The 27,541-nt window shown below is 34.8% G+C and overlaps 1 protein-coding gene across 10 annotated transcripts in view; it reads right to left on the bottom strand.

Moving 5' to 3' along the window:
* The window catches only part of PICALM (phosphatidylinositol binding clathrin assembly protein), a 95,206-nt gene that overhangs the window by 24,526 nt on the left and 43,139 nt on the right, over positions 1-27,541 (bottom strand). For 4 of the 10 annotated variants that reach the window (XM_052662308.1, XM_052662315.1, XM_052662307.1 and 1 more), the window contains exons 5-14: positions 24,854-24,947; positions 21,695-21,806; positions 20,079-20,185; positions 18,026-18,067; positions 13,807-13,892; positions 11,937-12,060; positions 11,526-11,662; positions 9,002-9,105; positions 3,768-3,917; positions 891-971 (exon numbers count right to left, since the gene is read on the bottom strand). In XM_052662308.1, coding sequence (XP_052518268.1) covers positions 891-971; positions 3,768-3,917; positions 9,002-9,105; positions 11,526-11,662; positions 11,937-12,060; positions 13,807-13,892; positions 18,026-18,067; positions 20,079-20,185; positions 21,695-21,806; positions 24,854-24,947 — 1,037 coding nt within the window. The remainder of the gene's footprint in view (positions 1-890; positions 972-3,767; positions 3,918-9,001; positions 9,106-11,525; positions 11,663-11,936; positions 12,061-13,806; positions 13,893-18,025; positions 18,068-20,078; positions 20,186-21,694; positions 21,807-24,853; positions 24,948-27,541) is intronic. The other 6 variants (XM_052662310.1, XM_052662313.1, XM_052662312.1 and 3 more) reach the window with 3 other exon arrangements.

Below are 27,541 nucleotides of genomic sequence, written 5' to 3'. Positions count from 1 at the left end.
TATCCTTCATAATAATACAAAAACAACTTCATTACTTTCTGTAAAGAGAGGAGCCGTCTCCTGAGGTCCCGAAGGGCACCAATCTGTGAAGTTATGACGTTACTGCCTGGGTAGAACAGCATTTAACACTCCGAACTCCCAATGCAGGGGGCCAGGGTTTGATCCCTGGTCAGGGAACTAAATCCTACATGCTGCAATTAATTTTTTTAAAATGAAAATAAAATGCATTTCTTGTAAAAAATAAATAAATAAATAAATAAATAAAAGAGTTGAAAAGATACGAAGTAATCCAGAGCTAGTACCTCAAATTTTAACAGCTTTGACTAGTAGGGGAAAAAAGTAAAAGGGAAATTCTTAATAAATTATAATAGCTGATTAGACTGTCAACCTTTAATTTTTAAGAGTGACTTAAAGCAAAGTTATAAAATATCACCATTTCAAAAGAGAAGATTTAGGGATTCCCAGCAAAAGATGAATAGGCTCACCAAGTTAAGGTTAACTTGATGAAAACTGAATTTGCCTATCTCTTTCATTTCACAAAACCCAGTGAAAAGTCTGTCACTGGCCACTTCATAGATTAACACTTATTAATATTGCACTGTAGGAACAATTTCAAGAGGAAAATAATAAGCTGACTGAAAGGTACAAGATGAACAAGTGTTGGGGACAGAAAGGCATTCCAAACACCTCTGAGAAAAATTGGCTGGGTTGTTAAAGATTTTGGTGGTAGTTTGGTAATAAACAGGCCTCATACTTTTTTGAGAAAATAACTCTACTATTTATTAAACCAAGTGTTTTTGTTTCTTACCAACTCATTTTAAGGAAAACAACAAAATGAAATACCTCTTGCATAAACAAACTAATAAATTTTAGAGATTATTGTTACCTACCTCCAAATAAACCAGCTACAGTAGAAGGCTCATGGCACATAAAGGTAGTATTACGATAAGCTTGAGTGCCACAAAAAGTATCTGACAAGGCATATAAGGGAGGAAAAGAAAGGATAGGAAAAAGAGAGAAAAGTGAGAAAGTGAGGAGGAACAGCTAAGAGTGGAATGGAATAATTAAAAGCAAAAACAGGAACAAAACCAAAAGAGAAAACAGAGGAGTCCAAGCCCTTGGTGTTCTTTAATTTACAACTTACTAAAAATAACCACTTAAGGCTCCATTATGAGTACTATATTTAAAACATATATATAAATAATATTCACAACAAATTTTAAAAAATAACCAACATTTCATATCTTTAGATGAAAAAACATGAACCAGCTGGCTTGTTAGCCAATACTAACATGTCTTCTAATGTCTTCTTCTGCAGATGAGGAAGGAGGCCTCGGCAGTCACAAACATGGCATGGCTAGGACCACAACCCACTCGCCTGACTTACACATCCCAGTATCCTTAGGGCTGTAATGAGGGCAAGCCACAAACTACACTGAGAACTATATCAAGTCAAGGTCCTCCTCTGAAAGATCTGGAAGGTAGCTACATATCTAGCTCTCTGAGTTTTTCTGGTCATGCTTAACTCTATAGAGCAGGAGTTGGCAAACTATAGCCTGTGGCCTATTTTTATATGGCATGAGAGCTAAAAATGGTTTTTACATGTTGAAAGGGTTTAAAAAAAAAAAAAGAAAAGATGATGACTCAGAGATTTTATGCATCATATAGAAGCCTACAGTATTTATTACCTGGCTCTTTACACTAAGTTTCCTGATCACTATTCTAGAGCAGCATGATCCAACAGAGCTTTCTAGTAACAGAAATGCTTTATAAATCTGCACACTATGCAGATATGTGCATACGGTACATTATGGTGGCCACTGTGCCACTGAAGAGTGGAACTGTGGCTAGTACAAGTGAGAAAGAAAAATGTTACTTGTAATTTAACACTTAATTTTAATAAATCAAGCCTTAAAGGATGACATGTGGCTAGTGGCTAATTAGATGATGCAGTATAAGGAATGACACACCTTGGGTGGTCCTTTCATGCTCTTACTACTGAGTAAGAAACTACTGGATACACAACTCTACTTCTTAGGAACTTTCAACTTCCACTGAAAGACTTACTAAAAGGCCTCTTCTATGACAGGCATCAACAAACTATAGCTGCTTGTCTTTGTAAATAAAGTTTTACTGGAACACAGCCAAGCTCATGCGTTTGTGTCTTGTTTATAGCTGTTTCATGCCATGTCAAGGTTCAGTAGCTGTGAAAAAGACTGTGTGGCTCACAAGCCGAAAATATCTACAATCTAACAACCTTTTAAGAGAAAGTTTGCTGACCCCTACTCTAGATTATTGCCTAATTGGTTGATATCAGTGGGTTTTAATCTCCTCTTCTGCACTTTCAGAAAAAAAAAAAGTATTTAACAATAAGTTTTAGAAAGAAAGAGTATTTAACAAAACTCTGTAACAAAACAAAGATAAAGTGTTTAACAGTAAGTTAAGTCCCCTGTGTCTTCAGGGGACACAGATGTGACATCTTGAAGCCCATGCACTGCTCTGACTTAAAAGATGGAAACATAGAGCCCAAATCAAAGTCATATCTGCTTCATATTCTCAAACTAAGGGAACAGACTAAAAAAAACAGTCATATTTACTAAATACATACCATGCAGAGTCAGTAAATATGAAGAAAAGATACAACCTGTAAAAGACTATCAACAGAACACTCCGAAGATAAGTCTTGCTACCGCTTATTACCAAGCAAAAAGGTACCATCTGACATATTTCTAAGAGTAACAAAATGTATAATTTAGTTTCAACTGCTTTTAATCTAATTTTTAAATGTATTACAATATAATAAAGGAAATACAGCCACCAAATATTACACTTTAGAACGATTAGACTATGTAATTAGAGCACCTGCCTTGAAACATTCTCAAATCTCCAACTACTGCTTTCCAGTCACTTTCCCCTCTTCTCTCTCAGATATAGCTAACACAATATTCAGAATGTGGCCACCTGCTCTATCTAGGGTACACAGATGACTTTATGCATGATGCTTCAATCAAAGACTTACATTTGTGTCACCTTACGCTGGCTGTATCTCTGAACTGAATAAAAGCATGTTCATCATCTTTTAAGGGGTGTTAGCATCATTTTAGCAGGATTCAAAAACACTTATTTCAGTTTAGCATATATTTAAAAACGTATTCTTCCTAGTATAACTTTGGAATGAAATTTTGCTTTCTTCAAAAGATTTTTATATCACAATTAAAGCTATTCAGTCAAGTTGCTTTTCATTTCCTATTTTTCATTTACCTCCAGGCTAACAATGAAGTGAGACCCTTAAGATTAGACACAGGGTATGTACAGGTTTTAGACAATATAAAATTATACCATTATTTGAAATTAAAAAGGGGAAAAAAGATTCAGAAAGCTACTAAGGGTGATAATCACCCTCTCTCTCAAACAGAAAGGGAAAAATATAAGCACACATAAACATGTAAGTTCAAGCGACGTCGCTCTTCAACCAACTCTAGTAACCAACTCTGAACTAATGAGCAGGATGTAGCATGTGATGCTACAGTATGACAGAGAACAAAACCAAACTCAGTTTCAAAGGAAATTTTCCTTCCTGAAAACTTGCATCAAATAAAATCAGGGATACTAGTGTAAAAAAAAAACCTCACTACACTATTGCTAGTTTAAAGTTTGTTATTAAAATCCAAAGTAATTATTGCAGTGCTTTAAAAATAATGGATACGTTAAAAAATACTTAGGCAGTATAAACATTAATTGGAAAAAAAGGTTAAATGGTACTTTACCAACAAACATTTCATGAGTAGGTGTCCTAGTAGTAAAAGTGGATACATCTGAAGAGATAGGAAGGTGAACATCACCACTACTTTTTGTGAGGAAAGGATTTAAGCTTGGAATGGCATCATCAACAGCATCTACAGTAGCAGAGAAAGGATCTGTGCAGTCCAAGTGCATTACAGCAAAATGAAGAAAGGAAGTAAATTAATTAGTATTGTAATTAGTCAAAAGAGGCAAAGTGAAAAGTAGTAGCTATTATCATTATTAATCCAAATGCAAATGATCAAATCTAATCACCAAGATGGAAGAAATGCATTTAACATATTTTAAAATGAACCCTCAGGAAAAAAATACTTTTGTGTCCATAACAAGAGCAGCACACTAAGGATGGATCTGCTCTACAACACCAGAAAGACAACAGTCAGGTAGTTTAAAAAGAGAATAACAACAAAATGTTTCTACAGATGAGCCATCTCACCTGAACCGTGTTCCCCACCCAAGATGGGAGTGTATTGGCTCTGGCGGCATAGCTATGCATACTCAAATAACTCATATGAATATGGAGTAAGTAGTATTTCAAAAAGCCAAAAGGGGTTAGGAGTTTCTACCATGTCCATATAACTCTTGTACAGCTTCAGATGTAGGAAACAAAATAATAAAGATGAAGCAAATGTCCAGTGATGGGAGAAGAAATTCTGGAAAAATGAAGAGCAGAGGCAAAAGACTGCCATGCAGCAGACTGGGATTAGCGCTGAAGGCCTGGCTGGAAGTTCTAGAGCCTAAATGATTTGGCAGGGATAGCAAATGTACTATTCCCTAGTAGAATGTACCAAATACATGCTATCATCAAGCCCTACAATTGAAGGTGTTTTAGAATCATTATTTACTGTGTCTACTCCTCATTCAAGATAACTAACATTGTGATGACTGAAAGCCATTCATCATTCCTTAAGTATGGGGAGAAGCAAAAATAAACTCTCATAGTTTTCTAGCACAACTAAAAATGAAAGGTACTCCCGTAGTCCAACCAGTAGCCTATTTCTGTGTATTCTAGTCTGTGGTCCTAACTTAAGAATACAGTATTCAGCACTATTAATCTACTCTAAGGTTGTAAGGGAGAACAATAAGGAGGCAATGGCCAAAGAAACAGCTTCTGCATTTCAATACAGGCACATTTTATCCTTAAAGTCAATAAACTGAAAGTTAGTGTTCTGCAAATCCTGCAACTGTAACTTCAAAAAGAAAAACATCAAAATAAAATTGAGGTCACTGTATTAAGTCTTACAAACATATCAAAACTCACTGATACACTATTAACTCAAATGATCATGAACATCTTTCCCATCCCTCCAACTCCTCAATAAATGGAAAATGGGGGGAAAGAATCAGAAAAAAAATAATTCAGAAACAAAAAGTAGAAAAGAGTCAGAAATAAGATTCACTTTTTGTACTAAAATACAAATGCGATGATGACCACTCTAACTCCTTGTATAAGAAAGGAGCTGCATTAAGTTGAGTTGATCAGTTCGGTTGAAAGTATTACTACTACTCTGAAATATCTGATAGTGGCATAGAGCTTTTAAAGTACATTATACTTTGCTGGACAAGTAAGTAACACAAAAACTCTATCTAGTTATCCATGCAGAAGCAACCATGAGAGAAGTCGTTCAAAAAGTGTACACATTTCTACAACAGATTCATTAGGTTTTTGAGAAAAGACATGTTTGGAAAAAGTTACTCGTTATCCGCTACTCTGTTGACTGATACTTTTTACCTAAGCACTTAATAGCAATCATTTCCCATTATATGAAACATCCTATAGAGTATGCAGAAAAATGTAAGTGCATCTGTATATTTAGATCAATCAGACAATAAGAAAAACCAGCTTTTAATCTACCTTGACAAAACATTTCTACTATGGTATAGTGGATATCATCATTTAGATTTAATTATACCATAAAAATTAATTCAAATTCATTAAAGATAAAAAAATAGTAATAATATTCCAGTTATTCCAACTTAAACTTTATCAGCCTGGCAACTCTAAAATTCTGTATATTTTAATTAAATATTTTTTTCTATTATCATTATTCACTTGAAAGTTTATGTAGAAAAATAATCCAAAAAGTTAAAGATTAAAATAGTACCAGTCATTTTTTAAGTCTTGAGATAAACATCTGACATTTACATTTGCACACAGAAAATTGAGTGTTTTTCATGATGTATTTTTAATGAGTGTTTTCATAATGTGTGTTTTATGCCAGCTGAGAAAGAAATTAAACTTAAGAATGGGTCATTCTTTTTTGCCTGAAATAAACTTTGAAATCTTGCTTAAAATATACAACAGTGTACTAAGCTGAAAATAATGTGTATCTCTAGATTTGCTGTAACTCAAAGTTTTTAAGGTGGTAAAAACTGAAATCTCAGCTATTAGTATTCAATAGCAATTGTGTGTTCGACTCCAGACCATTTCTTGAAAAATCAAAGGCTCGTTAATAATGGAATGAAAGAAACAAGCGAGCTTGTATTCTCTTCAATGTTCATTTAAAGGTACAATCTTACTTACATACCTTTCATATAAATAGGCAAACCTTACTTCCTCTTAACTGTTTACCACTACCCTAGCTGTGAGTGGAAATGCACACCATCTCTGTGGTGCCTATGATAAGAACTAAATTAAATACCAAATCTGTTGCTGATATTCATTTTCAGCAAATGAGAGCAATAAAAACATTAAATAATATTTTAGAATTATAAAAAAAATCTCATCTTTGTTTTGTCACATGCTATAAAAGCATGATACGAAATGCTACATATTTCAAATGTTCAGGTAAATGGTTAACTTCAAAAAGTACCTTCTGGAATTTACTGTTATGATCAAAGCTTTATATAAAAGACTTATTATCTTAGTAACTTTAATTTTAAAAATAAAGGAAAATATCTTAACCTGAATGTCATGGTTATGAACAATACAATGATTAAGTATTAAGAGTTCTTGGCTTAAAATACTCTTCAGCTATCTCTTTATGCATAAGTCAAAACTTTGCAGTTATTGCCAACACAGAAGCCAAATGTAAGGCAAAGTTTCATTTTTCTTAAATTGAGGGGCATATAGTAAGATCACCATGCTTTCCTCATATATAACTGTAAGCTTTTGGAAAAACAGTAGTCAATTGCTACTGCCTCTGCTCCCAACTATACCTTATATTATAGTATAGTATAGTATAGTATAGTATAGTATAATATAGTATAGTAATACTCCCAACTATACCTTATAGTATAGTATAGTATAGTATAGTATAGTAATACTCCCAACTATACCTTATAGTATAGTATAGTATAGTAATACTTTTTTTTTTCAAAACAATTTTTACAGTGTCACATTTAGATAGCAAGCCTAATGTTAAAATATGGGGGAAATTTTGACGAAAACAGTACATAAACCAAAATAACCTAAAATAGAAAAGTACAACATAATTAAATGTACTCCAACATTCTATACACAAACTGCTATCAGATAATTCTTCTAACAGACTATAAAATAATTTTTACATACTGAAATTACTTAAAATTATTCTCCCACAGTAACAGTCTATCTGCTTTCATATGTGAGCTCAAGGATTCCAAACAGAAACTTTGATTTGCCATTGTTACAATTGTATATGGTATCCAGATAAAACTAACACCCAGTTCAGTTTCACTAAAATGTTATATTAGTTCTACTAAGTCTTCTGTAAAAGTTTTCATCTCTCCAGTAATACAACTTTTTAGCCTTCATTTCAGAAAACTATAGTTTGCTTCTTTAGAGGTAAGCAAATTAAAACCGCTTGAATGGTCCTGTTAATCCTATTAATAAGCAATTCACAATAAGCAGGAAATAAGCATGCAAATTTTGCCAGATTAAAAATCCTAAAATTGTAATTATCATTAGGCTATTAAGAAATTCGTTTCTCTTAACCCTAATATGCTGTCTACAGATCATTTAAATAATTCTGAAAAATTCACTGACTTTGAACTAGCTTACTACTTTTAGAAATTACTCCTAGATCTTAAGATTTAGCTCAATTAGTTTTTAAAATAAAGTGATAGCTCACAAAATTCGTCTAAAAACCTAGTATTTTAGTATTTTACTATTCCTTTTCCCTATCCTGTCTTGAACCAGAAATAATCTGCCCCCTAAAAGGAAAACATCTACTGACTCAAAAAGCATTTACAAAGTACCTGCTATATACCAAGAAATGTTCAATCCATCAGGGATACATCTCTCAACAAAATATTTTAGAGCTCCTATTCATAGTTTATGTTCCATTATATAAAACTGGGTCTTAAGAAATAACTATTTAAAAAAAACCCCAAAAGTTATTAACTCATATTATTAAAATAAAGGAAAAAAGTCTAATATATCATAAAACTCCACCAGAACAATGAATCCCTGCTCTGAGAGGTAAGCCACTCAAGTTAGATTTTACATGTGAGCCAGCACGAAGTTTAAGGTAGTTTGCCATTCTCTAACAGTTTTCTTGACAATGTCCTTTCTCAGAATATCTTCCCCTCTCATAAAATTTTTTGACTGTTTGTAAAATAATATTTATATAAACACAAACAGAAGTACCAAAACCAAAGGAAATGATTTGAAAACATACTAAATGTCTAACTTAAAAACTGACATGGCTCGCTCTTCAAAAATGCTGGGTCATGAACATAATATGTTCACCTTAAGGTCGAAGACTACTCAAGGGCAGCAAACTTTCCTGTTGGTACTAGGGGAAAATTCTTTGAATACCAAAATCTGAATTAAATGAACATTTTAAATATAAGTAGCAAAAGTTTGTCATGATAAGATAGTGCACTGCCTGATTTACTACTTCCTGAACTTAATTAGAACTTCAATAGATGAGTTTTCCCCTCTGCAAGTAAATTTTTTTTTTCTATACCAAAAGTAAAATACCCATTATGTATTTCTGGGTAACAGAACAGAAACTCAACATTGAAAGAATAATTTCACACTTAAACATATTTGGTCCTTCTTCATCTGCATTAAATCTTATTTCATAATTTAACTGAACATATATTCCAAAATTGTATTTATTAATAAATGAAAATGTCTTCAAGGGGCAAAACAACTTCACTGTCATATTAATATATTTCAAGTTTTCATGTGTCAAGTGAAAGCAAGTAAATCCCACAAAATGGGGAAGGGAGATGCCTATACAACATACGAAGTAGATTCATTAATGCTTACCTCCCCACGTACTTGCTACCTGAGAAGCAGTTGACATTGAAAGTACAGATGGGTGAAAAGTTGGCTGCTGCAAATCAAGCAGATCATTTGGTAGCTTTGATGTGCTAGAAAGATATTTTGAAAATACGATTTATTTATTAGACTTTGCTGTATTAGTCACTCCTCTCACCCATTCCAGTAAATAAAAACATTTTTTTTAAATGAGAAAAAAGTCCCAATAATATAAATCTCAAAAAGAAGAACAGTTTTAGCAAGAAAGAGTTGCATGTCCCTTGTATAACAGCATATTTCAAAGGAGACCTAGAAAATGATTCAAGTTCCATATCTTAAGTTTAGAGAGGATTCAAGTAATAATAGCCATTTTGAAAAGAATCAAGGTCTTGCTCAGGAAAAAATTAGTCTCTTTATTGAAAAGAACCTAGTACCTAAACAACATAATTCCAAATTGTGAAATACATGACAAATTAGTTTTTTAAGAAATGTGTTTTTTAATATTTAAAACTCCAATTACATTTTTAATACCAAAACTCCAACAAAATAAAATACCTATTAATATTACCTCTATTGCTTCAAGTATCAAGCATATCAGTAATACAGGGAAAAAATTAAACATGCATGTATGATATAAACTTGTAACAGAGCCATCCCCTTACACAATACAACTTACATATTATGTATCTTACCATGAGACTTTTACATGATTAAGAAACAAATAAGATTCCAGTTGCTAAGAACTGAGGCATTATTTGTACCTCAGCATAGTTTAACTTACACTTATTCATAGTTTAACTTACACTTATTCAAAAATAAAAAGTTTTGAAGATGTATATTTTAGATGTAAAATATAGTGTTATAAGTAAATAAAAATACAAATGTATTTAGTGCTTTGGGGAAAAATATAGACTATGCAGTAAGTGTTACATAATAGGCTGTAAGATTTGTCCTTAATTACTACTAAAAAGGTGAAAATGTTTAATGTATTAAGTGAAATAAAAATATTAGATCTTTATCAATTGATTTGTTTTATCCTCAAATATTTAACATTCTTTTCTATTTACCCGCATCCTCTTACCCTGCTTAGACAGGCTTCTTTCTAAGATCCCTAAGACAAAAACTTAACACTTAATGGGTCTGATGTTATTGGGGATTAAGGAGAGTATTATACAAAAATCAAAACAAACAAAAAGACAAAACTGAAAGAAAGAAAAACACGTAACTAAATATAACATCTACTAAGACTTTTGGGAGCAGGCAGCAGTTAAGTTACACTGAACTCTGTCAGGAGTAGGTAAGTTGAAGGGAAGATCGTTTAAGGATAAGTTAATAAACAGCAACAACAAAATCAAAGAAAAACAAGCAAGCCATCACTCTCCATGTGGCATTTACCATGCAATAAGCACCGTGTCCATGGTATTAAACCAGTCAATCCTAACTAAAGAAAATCAACCCTTAATATTCATTGAAAGGACTGATGCTGAAACTCCCAATACTTTGTCCACCTGATGCGAAGAGCCTGATGTTGGGAAAGACTGGAGGCAGGAAGAGAAGAGGACAACAAAGGATGAGATGGTTGGATGGCATCGCTGACTCAATGGACGTGAGTCTGAACAAATTTCAGGTGGTAGCAAAGGAAAGGGAAGCCTGGTATACTACAGTACATGTGGTTGCAAAGAGTCGGACATGACTCAGCAAATGAACGAGCAGTACCATGTTAAACCCTATATTAGTGATCCTACAACCCTGACAGATATGAAAATTCTTGGTCCTTATCCTACAGCTACTGAACCAGAAACTCTAGAGGTGGGGCTCATAAATCTGTGATTCTGATGGTGGCTAAGACTGAGAACCATAATCTGTACATTATCTTGTCTGGAAACTGAGATTTAAAAAATAAAACAAACCAGGATTCTTATACTCTAAACCACTTTAAGGTAAAACACAGGAGGGATTTTTAAGAAGCCAGTTATTCTAATTTGCCTGGAATTAAAATATTTCTGTTGTTAAGTAGCTTAAACTAGGCAACAGGATTACTGAAGTTGGGTTGATACGGTTCAATTACCACAGAAATCTGGCAACTAACTCTTACTGTGTTTCAAGTTACCTAAGGGGCTAGAAGTGAAAAACTTTATAAGTATCTAATGAAAGGATATTCTGAAACTACACATCATACGTACATATCCAAGAGTTATACACAAGGTCTTGAACCATTAGAAACTTCACAAATGTGTATAACTAATAGTTAACTTTTATATTTTTACAATGGAACATTTGCCCAGAGAAAAACCACCACCCTCTAGCTGGTATAAATTTATCATTTAGCCATCTTCCATTTTTTAAATATTCAAAATATAAACTCTAATCACTTTGTATTTAGCTATTATTCACTACCACTGTTTATTACTACCTTCTTTGTGTGAATTCATGATTATGAAAATCTGGTTATCAAATTAAATCTGAAAAGCTCTGCACAATTGATATATCTTTATACCTAGGCATTCAAAGGTAAGCACAGCATTCCACCTACCTGTTAGAAGAACTGGGGGTAGAAAATATGTCAATGGCTGGTGCAGTCATTACACTCCCTGCTGAGGTGGACACAGGAGAGGCTGCAGTTGTTAAAGAGGTATGAGGTTTCTTTGCAAGTTCTTTCAGGCGCTGCTCCTGTTGAGAAAGGGCACTACCATAAGGAACCTAGAAACCAGACTGATTTGTAAGGCCTTTGAAAGAAAGTGTTTTCTAATTTTGTTTTGATAGCAGAAGGGTATTCTCTGTATTGTCAATTGTTCAATGTCAGGATGAAAAATTAAGACTACTAAATTTCATCTTGTTTGTACAAATATTTATTAAATACTGTTAGTCTGTAAGGAAGTCCCAACTACTTTATGAGCACTTATACTTGCTTTTCCAAATAATTTAAGAGAACGCATACACCTACCTTTAAAGCTTTTAAACGAGCCTGTTCTTCCTCTAATGCTGCCTGCTTTTCCCTTTCATCCACTTTGGTAAGAGACAGGCCAGTGCTTGCCAGGGAGGAGACTGCATTGGAAAGTGTTGTTGCCCTAGGATAATCAGGCAAAAGTAATTAATTCAGTTTTTGGCCAAACGTTTCACATTACATCCTGGTTACAAAATGGTTTAGCAGGGTAGCCATGGATAGATACTATAATTATGAACTAAACCTATGGAGTCAACATCAGTACTTCAGAAGAAATATTCTAGCCACTCATCTAGAGTATGATTAAGAAATTAGCTGATTTACACATACATTCATTTATTATTAATATTTTAAACTAAATGTTAGACTTTGGAAAGGATTCACAATAAAGGTGAAGGACACTGCCTCTTCCAAGCCCAAGGGAGGGATCCAATGCAACTGGAAAAAAGTTCACATACTTCAGGGAAAACCCTGACGGGTAAAACATATTGAATTTCTCATTAAGAAGTGACCTGCTAATTTACAACCTGGGTTTTGGCAGTACTACTATAGAACACGAAAATACAAGAACCAGCAATAAATAATGCGTATGTAGATATGATGTCATTCCCAGAGGGCCCATAGGTTCTCCCAATGGAAGACTAACGTCATCCCAGTCACCAGTCCATCTGGCACCTCCTTTCTATCTGCTACCCTTTCGCCAAGCTGGAATTTTCTTTTCAAACATACTGTATTTGCACATGCGTATGTAATTCCTCATTCCTCACTGGTGGATTCACAGCAAGCCATCTCCTTTCCCTTAGAACAAAAACTTACCAAGATCATAAACCCCAACTTTTACTTTCCGTATGTTGATTCTAGGCAAAATAAACATGTTTGGTAAAGAATTCTAACCTGAAACTACTCCTCAGGGACTGCTATTAATTTTCCTTTATCACACACCAAGCACCATTAACTTCTACTCTAAGTAAACAAGTAGAAAAACTATTCAAGTTTATAAACTATTCAAGTTTATAAATTCAAGTTTATCAATTTTATAAATGAGCCAATATAAAGATAAAACTCTGACGACAAAGGAAGAGTAATACTGTTCTAAAGAAATTTGAAAATATTAGAGATTAAAAAAAAATATAAGGTAAATCAGTATACCTGAAGCTACTTGGCTATGTTTTGCGTTACTTGCTCAAATAATTGGGCCTTACATTTCTAAAAACCTATTAGAAAAATCACATCAAAAAGAAGGAAAGTTCTAATCATAATTTATACAAAAGTTTTTCTTCTACTAACCAACACAATAACAACATTACAAGGTCAATAAGAGATGATCTATATTATTTTTGATTTGCTAGGTTCATTGGTCTTAGTCTTGGAAATCAGCTAAAAGTCTAACAGAATGATGAAAATATGTCACCAATCACCCCCAAGAACTGGCATTAAAGAAAAGATGTGAAATCTTATGTTGGACATCCTAGTTCTGAGTCCCTGAATTACTACTGCATATTTCACAGGGCTATTTGTGAGGGTGAATCAAATTTGTAAAAAGGAGCCTTATAATTATAATACACCATATGAACCCATGCATTTCATCTTTAAGAGAAATACTAACATTATGAACACCATTCTAAACCACACAGTTACTGTCATCATCTTAACAAATGCTAACATTTACTGAAAATTAGAAACTGCCACAAAAACTTACATGTATTAATCTTTAAGAGCAACTCTCTGAGGTTGATACTATTAATAAATGACTTATAAATGGTGAAATCAAGATAAAGAGAAATTAAATAACTTGGAACTTCAGCTAGACTCATCTACTACTTTCTCAGAAACAGCACTACCTCTCTTTGCCCCACAAAGAATAATGTACCTGCTTGCAGCTGTAGAATCTTTGATTTTCTTTCCTTCCAAGGAAGCTAAATGTTGTTCCAAAGCATCAAGAAGACTACTGGGGGCCTAAAATTGTACAAATATTAAGACTTTCATGATAATCACACCATTACTCAAAATAAATCAAGAATCATCTAATACAATAAAGAAAAATAAATAGGTATATTCCCCATGAACGAATTAACAATGGCATTTTAGCTATTAAGAATGACACTATTATTTTTATTACATAAGCATCATCTGGTAAGAGTATTAACAAAGCTATAAAAACTAAGTCTATGTGAACATAAAACAATAAGAGGATCCTGCAATTTTTTAATATTTAACTTATTTAAATTTTGAATAAAAACAATCCTAAAAGCTGGACAAATTGCTGAGTGAGCTCCTGCTGCTGCTAAGTTGCTTAAGTCGTGCCCAACTCTGTGCGACCCCACAGACAGCAGCCCACCAGGCTCCCCCGTCCCTGGGATTCTCCAGGCAAGAACACTGGAGTGGGTCGCCATTTCCTTCTCCAATGCAGGAAAGTGAAAAGTGAAGTCGCTCAGCCGTGTCCGACTCTTAGCAACCCCATGGACTGCAGCCTACCAGGCTACTCTGTCCAAGGGATTTTCCAGGCAAGAGTACTGCAGTGGGTTGCCACTGCCTTCTCCAAGTGAGCTCCTAGTACTTAATAAATACTGAGTAACTGAAAGTGTCCAAACACCATTTTGAAACTGACAAATGAAACTGAAAATTAACATCAAGGAAACAAAAAATCATAATGAGATCCAACTTCTGACTCACTAGATGGTTACACAGACTAGCAACATCAAATGTTGAGGATACAGAGCAAATATAACTCTCATACAATGCTGGTGGGAATACGCCTACCTTGAAAAAAGACATGGATTTTTTTTTTTAAGAAAGCTAAATATACACCTACCTTAATTACTCAATTCCATTTCTAACTGTTTATTTAAGAGAGAAGCATATCTCCACAAGAAAAGACTTGTTGTAAGCACCTTTATTTGGTGGTTTAGTAGCTAAGTTGTGTCTGACTTTTGTGACCCAATGGACTATAGCCCGCCAGGCTCCTCTGTCCATGGGATTTCCCAGGCAAGAATACCGGAGTGCGCTGCCATTTTCCTTCTCCAGGGGACCTTCCCAATTCAGGAAACAAACCCAAGTTTCTTGTATCTCCTGCACTGCAGGCGGATTCTTTACTGCTCAGACACCAGGGAAGCCCCAGCTTTATTTACAACAGTTAAAAAACTGTACATAATCCAAAAATTTCCAAATTTTCTAATTTAGAAAAGAGACAAAACTATGGTCAATTCACATGATGGAATACTATTCGGCAATTAAAAAGAATTAATTAATGGTATATCTAACATATAGACAGCTCTCAAAACATTATGATGAGCAAAAGAAGCCAGACAAAAATAGTCACATGATCCTATTTATGTTAAATTCAAAAACTGATAAAAATTACTCGATTAGAATTCAAAATAGTGATTTGTGTGGAGCGGACTAGGGGTGACTGGAGGCGGACAGAGGCTGATGGAAACAATTTACATCTTAAATGGTGTATTGATTATACGAGTGCTTACAGTTATCAACCCTCATTCAAACAGATATTTACCTCAATTTTTTTTTTAAAGACTAGCTTGAAACCCTCAGTCTATGTGTCAAATCTCAACTGAATATGAACAGTTAATTACTTATTTTCAAAAGGAAACCTTTTCAGTGAGCTGAAAAGGAACTGTTCACTACTTTTAAAATACATCAGTGGCAAATACTCTTTAGGATTTGATATAAAGTTTCTGAATTACAGGTATCCAAAAGCAGTCGGAAGAGACAGTACTAGCTAATTTCTCTGTCAACTATGACCTGAACAACTTCATCCTGTATTTTCTCTCTATATCAAGGCCGTAGCACAAGACAGACATGGTAGGAAACAAGAACTTTTGTGCTGATCTGAGGATACACGTGCAATCCCTCAACCCCGACAAATCAGCAGGCCAACGACCATCTAGGCTACGCCAGAGACGATGAGGAGAGTGTTACTAACAGCGATTAACACTTTAAAAGCTCCTGTAACACAACGGGCACTGTGTGAGCTACCCTGTATGCCATCACCGAATCTGTGAGAGAGACAGGACTACCATATCCACTGTACAAGTAAACAACCTGAGACAGAACATGAACTTGGCCCAGATCACGTATCTGATACATAGCAGGAACCAACACAGTGTGTAAGCTGTGTCCCGCCTGAAAGCCCAGATACTAACTACTATGCTGAAGAATCTTAAATTAAAACTGAGGTCATTTAAACTATGTATTTTTTTCTGAAACATTTAAGTTGTGCTTACAAATACTTAAACTTCCTAGGTATGATAATTCATAACTATATCTTAAATCCCTTTTAAATATATCTATTTTTTCAAAGTCAAATCCACATTACAAAAAATGAAGGAAATGTGATGCTTCACATCCTAAAAAGAACAATTTATAACAAACAAAAAAAGAGTAAATAATCTCAAATTTCCACTTGTGTATAACTACCATCTTTCCTAAAGTACAATACCATGAATACTAAAGTACAGACACATATGATAGTATGGCCTGAGGCTGATCTTTTTACTTTTAAATTTATTTAAACTTTTCATTTATATTGGCATATAGCCCATTAACAATGCTGTGACAGTTTCAGGTGGACAGCAAAGGGACTCAGCCATATTATATATATATGTATCCATTCTCCCCCAAACTCCCTTCCCATGTGAAACTGTCAAATCAGTTTATACTGTTCAAACAATGACTCTTATCACACTTAGCCTATAGCAATAATGTGCTCAATCTTAATCAGGCCAATTATTTCAGTGGGCATATACAAAAATTTTTATTTGCATACAATTCACAACCAGATCTAGTATATACCCTTAGCCTGGAGATCAAAGAGATAAACCAGAACAAGTGAGTACAGAGAAAAACAGTAAGAACCATTAATAACCAAAGTATTTAAAAGAATCCCAGAATGACTTAAAATAAGGTAAAAGAGATAACTACTGAGGAGAGAGTTGATATAAAAGGATAGTTTATGCCAGGTCCTTTCATTGTTAATACTCAGTAAACAAACACCAGAAAAGGCCAGAAAAAACTGCAGGTTTAACATTTCCTTCCTAAAATTTTTTTAAGATAATGATAATAAAAAATAATATTATAGTAGCTAACACTGAGTGCTTAATGCGCTAAATGTTTTTAGGTGTCAACTCTTAATCCTCCCAACTGAGGTGGGTGGGTATTGTAATATCTACATTTTAGAAATAATGAAACTGGAGCACAGAGAGTAACTTCCCCAGATCACAGGGCCAGCTGGTGCCACAGCCAGGACTCAAACTTCAGAGCAATGTTTTGAGGTTTATACTGATGCTTTTGAACTGCAGTGTTGGAGAAGACTCTTGAGAGTCCCTTGGACTGCAAGGAGATCCAACCAGTCCACCCTAAAGGAGATCAGCCCTGGGTGTTCTTCGGAAGGACTGATGCTGAAGCTGAAACTCCAATACTCTGGCCACCTGATGCAAAGAGTTGACTCATTGGAAAAGACTCTGATGCTGGGAGGGATTGGAGGCAGGAGGAGAAGGGGACGACAGAGGATGAGATGGCTGGATGACATCACCGACTCGATGGACATGAGTTTGGGTGAACTCTGGGAGTTGGTGATGGACAAGGAGGCCTGGCGTGCTGTGATTCATGGGGTCGCAGAGACAGACACAACTGAGAAGACTGAACTGAACTGAATGTATCTACCTGAGTCAAAGAGCCAAAGAGGAAGGTTTAAAACCAGAAAAACAAATCCTGTGTAAGATAATTCTCTACCAACAGTACAGTGAAGATTTTGTTTTTAAAACACCATTCTCTAAGTTCAGTTCTTTCTGAAGGGGGGGGGGGGGGGCAGAGGGGGTGGTAATGATGATGAGAAACAGAGACTAAAAGGGAATAAACTAAAAGAACAGCAGAGCACCGGCTGGCTCCACCAAGAAATGAGTAGCCTTCTATATGGTTATGATGTTAGAACAATCATCAGCAATACATCAAAACACTGAAAATCAAGAAAAATACACTGATCTTGACAGCAAGAGCTGCATATTATTCATCTTTGTACCCTTCAGACCTAGTAGAACACAGCAGACCGAGACTGACATTACAACAATACTTACCTGTGAAAGATCTGGTATATCACCTCTGTCAATTCCAACTTGCTGTAAGAAGAAGCAGCATCGTATTTAATAGACAAAATTACAATAAAGAGTTTTATAAGTAAAATTTACAAAATAACATCTGTGACTAGTAGTATGAGCAATATTTTAGGAAGAATTCTTTAATCCCCACAGATATCATTCAATACCTCCAAAGACTTAGATATTATCTGATGGCTCTATAAGTTCTAACAGGAGGGGAAGGAGAGTTAGAAATTCAACCAGGCTACTAAGTTACCGTCTCCACATCCTCAAAACACCTAAAGAAGCTACCTTGTCACAATCTGAAAAATTCATCACTTCTGTGACAAAAACACTACACCAAGAATTAGAAAGGCTGACCATGAACAAGCCTGTTGGAGCATAATAAGAAGTTAAGGAACAAACCTAACAACAATGACTCACTCTTTCACCATAAAGTACACTTTCCCTGGCAGTCACCACAGGTTTCAAACCTACGTTCACTCAAGCAGGCCAGGTTTTATACAAATACCAAGTGATATTTAACCAGGATATAACTGTCCCCACAAAGCAATCCCAACATGCTTTCATGATACTCAGGTACTAGGCAAATTCCAGCAAAGAAGATAAAAACCATTCTTATTTATTTCAACACCCTAATTTAAAAATTCTTTTCCCTCCAGTGACTATATGATTATTCATGCTATATGACTATTTCATTTTCTAATCATTCCCCCTTCCTTTTCTCAACCTTTTAAGGGCCAATTCCAGAATGCTATCAGTAGAAAATTTGATAAAATAATTCATACTAAGATCTTCAAAACTAATCACTGAATGATATATTTGTCATCTTCAAACACATTTGAAAAGGTTACTTGAGTCTTCACTCCAAGAACTTAGGTCTCATAATGAAACTGTGAGCCCAAAGACCACTTCATCAAAGAATATTCTTAAGGTAGAAGAGTATTCCTACGGAGTGGATGGTCCAGCAGGGTAAGACCAGCAGATCTGGAGGCGAATAAGGGCTTAAAACTTAAGTCAGTATATACAACTTATCAAATGCAAAGAACAAAAGAAGCCAAAGGGAAAGGTCAACAAAGTAAATGTATTTAAAGAATTTACTAGAATCATCATAAATACTGCTTCTTTCTGGTTTTAGCATATGACTGATCCTAAAGATATTGAGAAATACTTTAAATCCAAATAAATTCCAGTATACTTCATAAAATAGTCTAACACTACAAAGCTATTTTCTTCAAAGGTCTCACCATCTTTTTATATCTTACTCCACCTGCTACAGAATAAAACATCACTACGATAATAGAGGCAGAATCACCAACTTGCTAGTTTCAGATGAACTATTTTGATACTACTGATCAGTAATATATCCATCTTTTAGAATTACCCTAACAAAGCGCCTCTGGTAATAACAGGTAGGTGGGAGAGAGGGAAAACAAAGACTCTCTAAGTGCTGCCTTCGTGGGAGCAAGGTGATGTCTACACGCATTACCACCACTACCTTCTGTGACTCTCAGAAACTCATTTTTCAAAGAGTTACAAAATTAATGATCCCATAACCTACATTCATAGCTTTCATAAACAATGACAAACAACAGAGGCATTAAGTTCACTTCTGAAAGGAAGAAAACATCCTGAACCATATGGCTCTGGTTGCAAGTCTTACTGAAGGAAGGAGACCTGCACTAACATAGAATACTCTTTACCATATTTAATAGAATAAATCTTCTATGATATACAGCCAATTCCACACATGAAAATCACTGCCATCTACCTGATTTTACAGAGAAAGAATTTAAAAATTAGACTACTTTTTAGTATTCAATACTAGATTAAATACACAGGGTAATATTCAACGTTATATCGTATTCATACTACAGCACAGAATGCGATATAGTATAGTGTTATAATTGAATATATACCTTACTATATTTAAGACATTTCTTTCACTTGGGTAAAGACTGATTTCTTTGAAATGTACACTTAAAGACAAAGAAACCAAGTTCAGAGATACAGTCATTTAAACACAGTTTACCTCTGCAACTTTGAGAAACTCTGAGATTCTAGTCATCCTAGTCAGGAACTTCTTATAGATGTCAAGACCTTCTTTGCACTGGTTCTTTTTCATATCAAAATATTTTTCTGCCAAAAACAGATATAAACATACTTTTATTCACATCAAAATATAACACTCAAAAGAGAAAAAGATTTAAAACAGCCCAAGTTATACTGATGTCTCAGAAAACACACTCACCAAGTGTTAAATTAGCTTAGGTATTCAAAGCAAGTTAAAATAGACATGCTGCTATATTAAAAATTAAGAAATTACAATTTTACTCCTATTACCAGTTTTTCCTACAATATTTCTTCCCTAACAATTCCCTAAGTATAATCTGCATGTTAATATAGATCACATTTGACTCCATTTAAAACAGTGCTAAATGTCTATTTCCAAATATTCTAAATAATACTAAGAAAGATGGCAACTTTTCTAAGTCCAGATGTCACTTGGAAAACTAATTTAATTTACATAAATAGCAACAAAGAGCTTAATGTATACCAAGGTGGGAGACTATACTTTCTAAAACTTTATAAAAAACTTCCCATTTTTCACTTGTGGAAAAAAAGAGAAGTTTCCCTATCTCCATGGATTAAAGCATCCCTAAATGAGTTTGTATTATCCCTGCCTATGAAAATCAAATTTAAATAAATTCTTTTAAAAAAATTACTGCAAAGGGAGAACAAATATATTGGAGTAAATATATCTGACATCTTGACACTTGATACTTTGACACTCTTTGCAGACTGTTACTTTTCTACTCCATTCAAACTCCACTGAAAAAACATTAGCATCTCTAGGCAAAACTGCTGCTGCTGCTGCTGCTGCTGCTAAGTCGCTTCAGTCGTGTCCGACTCTGTGCAACCCCATAGACGGCAGCCCACTAGGCTCCCCTGTCCCTGGGATTCTCCAGGCAAGAACACTGGAGTGGGTTGCCATTTCCTTCTCCAATGCATGAAAGTGAAAAGTGAAAGTGAAGTCGCTCAGTCATGTCCAACCCTCAGCGACCCCATGGACTGCAGCCTACCAGGCTCCTCCATCCATGGGATTTTCCAGTCAAGAGTACTGGAGTGGGGTGCCATTGCCTTCTCCGCTAGGCAAAACTAACTGAATGCCATATATACCTAATACACAACAAAGCACCACACACTCCTAAAATGCCTCAAATGTAAAAAACATCCTTTAAAAAAGTATTTATTTTAAAATAATTATCAATCTAAAAATTAAGTTCAGAAAAAAGTATCAATTTTACAATTAAAAGTTCATTTTGGAATAAACTGAGGAAATTATTTTCCTGAGACAGAAAATTCCACCTTAATTTTAAAGAAAATTTTCTATTTCTAAAAATAAAACTGATAGAAAAAAATACAGATATATCTAAAAAGTGCATAGTTCATCTGGCTGAACATTCTAATTGTACAATTATTTAATCACTTAGCATTGTACTCGGGTATAAAATTCTTTTCTCCAAATTGTTCAATGAATAACTATATCTCAATGAATTTTAAGGCAACTTTAAGTAATAAGACAATATTATTTATCAATGACACAAGATAAGAGATAAAATGTTATTAAACGATAGAAATATTTACCCAACAGGTTAATAATTCCTTCATTGTATGCTGCAAACAGTCTAATGGCATCTTTGAACAGGAGCATGAAGGCAGCATTTATTACCCCATTTGTAAGTTCGTTGCTATTAACCTGGAAAACAAAATAGAAAGATTAGCTAATGTTCTGTTCTAAAATGACAATGACTTACTTCACAGTAAAAGACAATGAATTCAAATACTTAGGTGTAGGATAAAAAAAGACATTTATCTCTAGCAATCAGAGTCACAGCCATACAGTGCAAAAATATTGATCGAAGAGTTCAGATTTACTTAAAAGCCACAACACAAACCCTGTAACATTGACTTTAGTTCAGAAATAAGTCAGTGAGAACAAAAGTACCCTTTAACTCTTGAAATTTTTAGGCTACATCTCAAAAGTATTTTAAGTTCATTTCAACATTAAATACTTCTAATTACAAAATAAACCCCATTTCTAAGTTCACTTTCAGTCATGAAGAATTTACTGAATGTTTCTAAATTTAAAAAAATATTTATTAAATGGCTACTATAATCACCAAAGAAGTGAGTTAAGCTAGGTAGAAAATATTTTTTAAAAAAAGAAATAATTCTCCCAATATTACAAACAAACTCACCTTCAAAATGGTTATAATATTTCTACCTCATATGGTTACAGGAGAATTAACTGACATACTCATGTAAAGAGTTTGATGCAGTATTTTACACATAAATGATCAATATTTATTTTTTCTTAAACTTTTTATTTTGTATTGGGGTATAGCTGATTAACAATGTTGTGCTTGTTTCAAATGAAAAGAGAAGGGACTCACCCATATATATACATGTATCAATTGATCAATATTATTATTATTAGTGACTCATGTTTTAATAAAAAAAAAGCAGTTGTCTACCAAGATAGATGAGAAATACCTTTAGCTTAACGAGAAAATAATCAAAAGGATAAAACAAGTTAATCTTAAGTTCCTTTTTAGATAACTGTGGTGGTGGTGGTGGTTCAGTTGCTAAGTTGTGTTTGGCTCCTACGACCCCACGGAGCCTGTCAGGCTCCTCAGTCCATAGGATTTCCCAGGCAAAAATACTAGACTGGGTTGCTATCTAGATAACTAAGTACATGATAATTAACTTGTTAGGTACAGAAAAATGTAAGCTGAATGGCAAGCAACAAACTGGTAAATATTTTCAGAATATCTGACAAGATCAATCTGCATTATAGAAAGAATTCTACAAAACAATTCACAAAATAAAAAATACATATAGCTAATAATGTGAAAAGAAGTTCAACTTCACCAACAGGCAAATTAAAAGAATCAAATTAAATTACCTGAGTACCAGACTAGTAGGTATCAAGACAGTCAAAACCAAGGTATTATTCTACACCAAAAAGAACAAAGAAAAACAGGTGCCTGTTGACTAGTGGCTGGCTCAACCCTTTTGGAGTATAATTTGGCAATATTTCTTAAAAACTTATATGTTTATGGCCTTTGACCATCTAATTCTTTGTCTAGGGCAATAATTCCATATAAATAGGCTTATAAATGTATAGATACACTATTATCTAATGCACACATGGAGTATCTAGTATCCCTCCCTTCTGTTTTTTTTTTTTTTCCCATTTTCTGAATTAAAAAACCAAATGCCCTAAACATTTATCAACAAGTAAAGTGTTAGTCGCTCATCTGTGTCCAACTCTTTGCAACCCCATGGACTGTAGCCCGCCACACTCCTCTGTCCATGGGATTTTCAAGGCAAGAATACTGGAGTGGATTGCCATTTCCTTCTCCAGCGGATTTTCCCAGCCCAGGGATTGAAGGCAGGTCTCCTGCATTGCAGGCAGGTTCTTTACCATCTGAGCCATCTGGGAAGCAATAAATTATTACATACAACAAAGTATAACAGACATTGAAAAGAACATGCCATTTTTTAAAGATACCCACAATAAATTAAGTGGAAAAAAGAAATCATGGTTGGACGTTTTCTCTATAAAAATCAAAATAAAGTTCAGCAGTTACATTAATCCCCTGTCTTCTGGACTAGGAGCCAGCAAACTAGGGGCATGACTCAGTATTTCAGACTGTGCAGGCCATATGATCTGTCACAACTACTTGGCCCCATTATTACACCAAAAAAAGCAGCCACGTAACCAATGAGCCTGTTCTAAAAACAGTATTGTGGACACTGAAATATAAATTTCATATACTTTTCACCTGTTAAAAAGTTCTTTTATTACTAGCAACCATTCAAAAATGTAAAAATATTCCCTTTTTAAATTATTTGCAACCATTTAAAAATGTTCTCAGTTCACAAGCCACATAAAAAAACAGTAGCTTCAGAACCTGCTCTAGTCTCTAAAGTACCTATGGGATGCATTTAGTCAATGTTTGTTGAACACTATGTGCCACACAGTACTGACAACAGGGACACAGCAGGGAAAAGCAAAGCTGGTCCCTGGCTTCTGGAAGTGAAAGATGACCAAGTGACAGCACAGCATTAAAGGAAAATCAATTTCAGCATAAAACTGTCACAGCTTTGATCACTAACTTACATGTACAAAGTCTAAAAGAAAGTATCTTTAAGTTAGATACACCAAAAGAGACGACTTGAAAATGCTAACACCCAACATACTACAAACAAATAACAAAGCTGGAAACTCGGTTCAAGTAGCAGTCATTAAAACAAAAATCCCAGGGAACAGAGTCCTTGGGCAATAGATACATAGTACACTGTTACAAGTATATTTGAACTTCCCTTTATTTCTTAATAACTGTCATGCTTTGAGTTCTGCAAAGCAGACAAAAAGTGAAATCTTAAGACAGCTAGTCATAAGGAAAATTTTTGTACATTTTTAACATCTAAAAACCATTATCAAAAAAAGCAGATTTTCACATTAATCTCTTCACCTCTCCATCACTTTCTTCAGCTTGTATATCCTATAATATAGCAAGGATTCTGGAAGCACCACCAAAGAATCAGAGTAAATCTTAAGCAATTATTCAAACAGAAAGTAATCTGATTTGGGGCCACATTTATAGAAAATCCTTAGCCAAATAGGATAATTGTGTGAAAAAATTAGTCTATGACAACTTGAGATTAAAAAATCTAATAAAAATAATGCAATTTTTAAAATATCAAATTACAAAAGCTTTTATGTAATCAACTTACATTAAAATCAAGAAGGGCATCCATTTGATTCTGAATAATTGGTACAGTTTTTAGGAGTTTTTCTGTGTTCATGGTTCTCATAACTCCATCAGCCCTGTTTAAAGAAAAGAACAATTGAGTTTGTTATTAAATCTATGTTTCAAACTCCCATCTGGTTCTCTATTTAAACAGAGAACAAGCTGTTACCAAACATCACATGTTTTTATGTCATTATTGAACCTGAAACCTCAAGTAATCGTAAAGAAAAACAAAACCAGAAAATACCATATGCCCAATATCAAGGTGGTCATTTCAAACTAAAAAGATGTAAAACATGAGACATAAAAATAAAAGCTTACAATATATAACCAGGTTTATACTATACTTTTCACATGAGGAAATCATCTGATGCTCACGCTGCTCGTTCGTCTAAAGGGCATTTCCCTCAAATCGCTAAACAGGACACGATGGAGTCTGCAGTTGAATACAAGTCTTGGTAAGTACCATTTTATTTAAAGTAGTTTATTTGTGACCCAAATCAAACTTATTTTAGGGATTCCTTGGCAGTCCAGTAGGTAAGAATCCTCCTTGTAATGCAGGGAACGCTGATTGGTACCCTGGTCTGGGAAGATCCCACATGCCACTGGGCAACTAAGCCCCTGTGCCAAAACTGCTGAGCTTGCACTCTGGAGCCTGCGCGCTGCAACTACTGAGCCCAAGTGCAACAACTGCTAAAGCCTCGGGCCCTAGCGCCAGTGCTCCTCAGCAAGAGAGATCACCGAAACGAGAAGCCCGTGCCCCACAACGCAGAGCAGCCTCTGCTCTCCACAACTAGAGAAACCTGTGCACAGCAACAAAGGCCCAGCATTGCCATAAACAAAACATGAAGCTATCTACTCAAATATACACAATTTAAAAACACTTTATTACAATATAAAGGACAGTTTTACCAAGTCATTCTAATCAGGCCATTAAAATAAGTGATGCTTAAGAGAAACTGTTTTTAATAAAATATTCTGTTAAATATTTCCAAAAACATTTCTTTAAATATTTCTTTAGATATTTCTAAAGAAAGATAAACATCAGCAGTACCAAATAAATTAGGATTTTACAAAACTGACACCAAAAACACTAGATAAGAGGTAATAGAGTTAACACACACAACTAACACCAATATGTTTATTATAGACCAGGCTTCTGTCTTACGGGCTTGGTGTATGTTTTTCAAATTCTCAGAAAAATCCTGCAGGTGGTCTTGTCCCATCTTATAGACAATGAAATTTTAGGTTCACTGAGGTTATGAGAGTATCTACGGTCAGAAAATGAAGTGATTTTAGGGTCAGTGTGTAAACCCAAGTGTATAAGACTCTAAAGCAAAGCTTTTCATAAACTTCTGGTAGAGGAATAAGGCCCCTTCAAAAAAATGTACAGATGTACCCTAACTTACAAATGATCCATACTTAGAAATAGCTGTTCTACCCTAAGCTATCCCTTAAAACACAACTCCAGATACCAGAAAAACAATTAAGCTATGAAAAGCAAAAAAAGTTCTTCAAGAGTTTAAAGAACAAACACTGGCCTGCCTTATGTAGGCAGCTGTTGACCAGTTTTACTCCAACAACCCTCCCAAATAAGACGTGTTAATTCACACATACCCATATCCTCACTGACTGGTACCAGCTTCAGGAGTTCAGGATGAGGACCTCACCCCCTCTTTGCAGCCCTTTCTTTATCCCCACACATATCAAACTCTTGTTTTCTCAGTCACTGCTGGTCCCTTTAGTTCTCCCTCCCTCTCCTTGCTAAGTGAATTTTTTGACCTTCTGGTCACTTCCCCTGTATCACAAAAGACTTCAACCCTGGCTCAGTTTTTCTCAGTTAATTTCAACATCTTACACGCACAATCAATCCAACATCTTGATCTCAGTCCCTTAACCACATCCCCTATTCTCACAGTCATATCTTGACCTTACTGCCTGCCAAGAAACCACATTATCCCTAGCCCCCACTACCACACCCTTACCCTCAATGTAAGAAAAAGCCAAGATTCAGACACCTCATCCTGACAATCACCTTTTAACTTTCTAGCTACCTTGGTCAAGTGTCCCATGACAAAAACTATTTGACTTCATCATGAACTTCAGTGTTATCAACCTTACCACTACCCATATTGATCTCTTCTAGTTTTTCCTTCTTTCATCTAGCTCATAATTCCAAAGATAAGTATTATCTATCATGCCCTTGCAAATACCCTTACCTCTCTTCCACCTATCTTTCCCTTGCAGTCACCTGGCAAATCCACAATTTTCATTCATTATTCAACTTACTCCGTCTTTACCTCTATGTTGCCTCTCCAGTGGATACTAGCCCAACATTACTTGACTAGACTTTTCAGCAGCATTCAAACTTCTTCTTCCTTCTTGAAACTCCACTCTCTTCGCATTCCTGATGCCGTCACTCCTCGTGTTCTTTCTACCGCATCACTACTTTTTCAGCCTCTTCCCTTGTCTCCTCATCCTCTACTCAGTCTCTAACGTAAATGCTGTGCATCTCAAGATGTTTCTGGGCCCTCCCCTCTCACTCTACACTTATTCCCTAGGATACTGTCATTCCCCAGGCAGAAATTACCAAACTGCCACTTACACGGCCAGACCAGAACTCTCAAAGGTCCTAGTTAGTACTGTCAAATTGCCTACTTGATATCTTAAC

The sequence above is a fragment of the Budorcas taxicolor genome, chromosome 25, assembly GCF_023091745.1.
Source record: "Budorcas taxicolor isolate Tak-1 chromosome 25, Takin1.1, whole genome shotgun sequence".
NCBI classification, from domain to species: domain Eukaryota; kingdom Metazoa; phylum Chordata; class Mammalia; order Artiodactyla; family Bovidae; genus Budorcas; species Budorcas taxicolor.
This window is presented reverse-complemented; position numbering and strand designations above follow the sequence as displayed.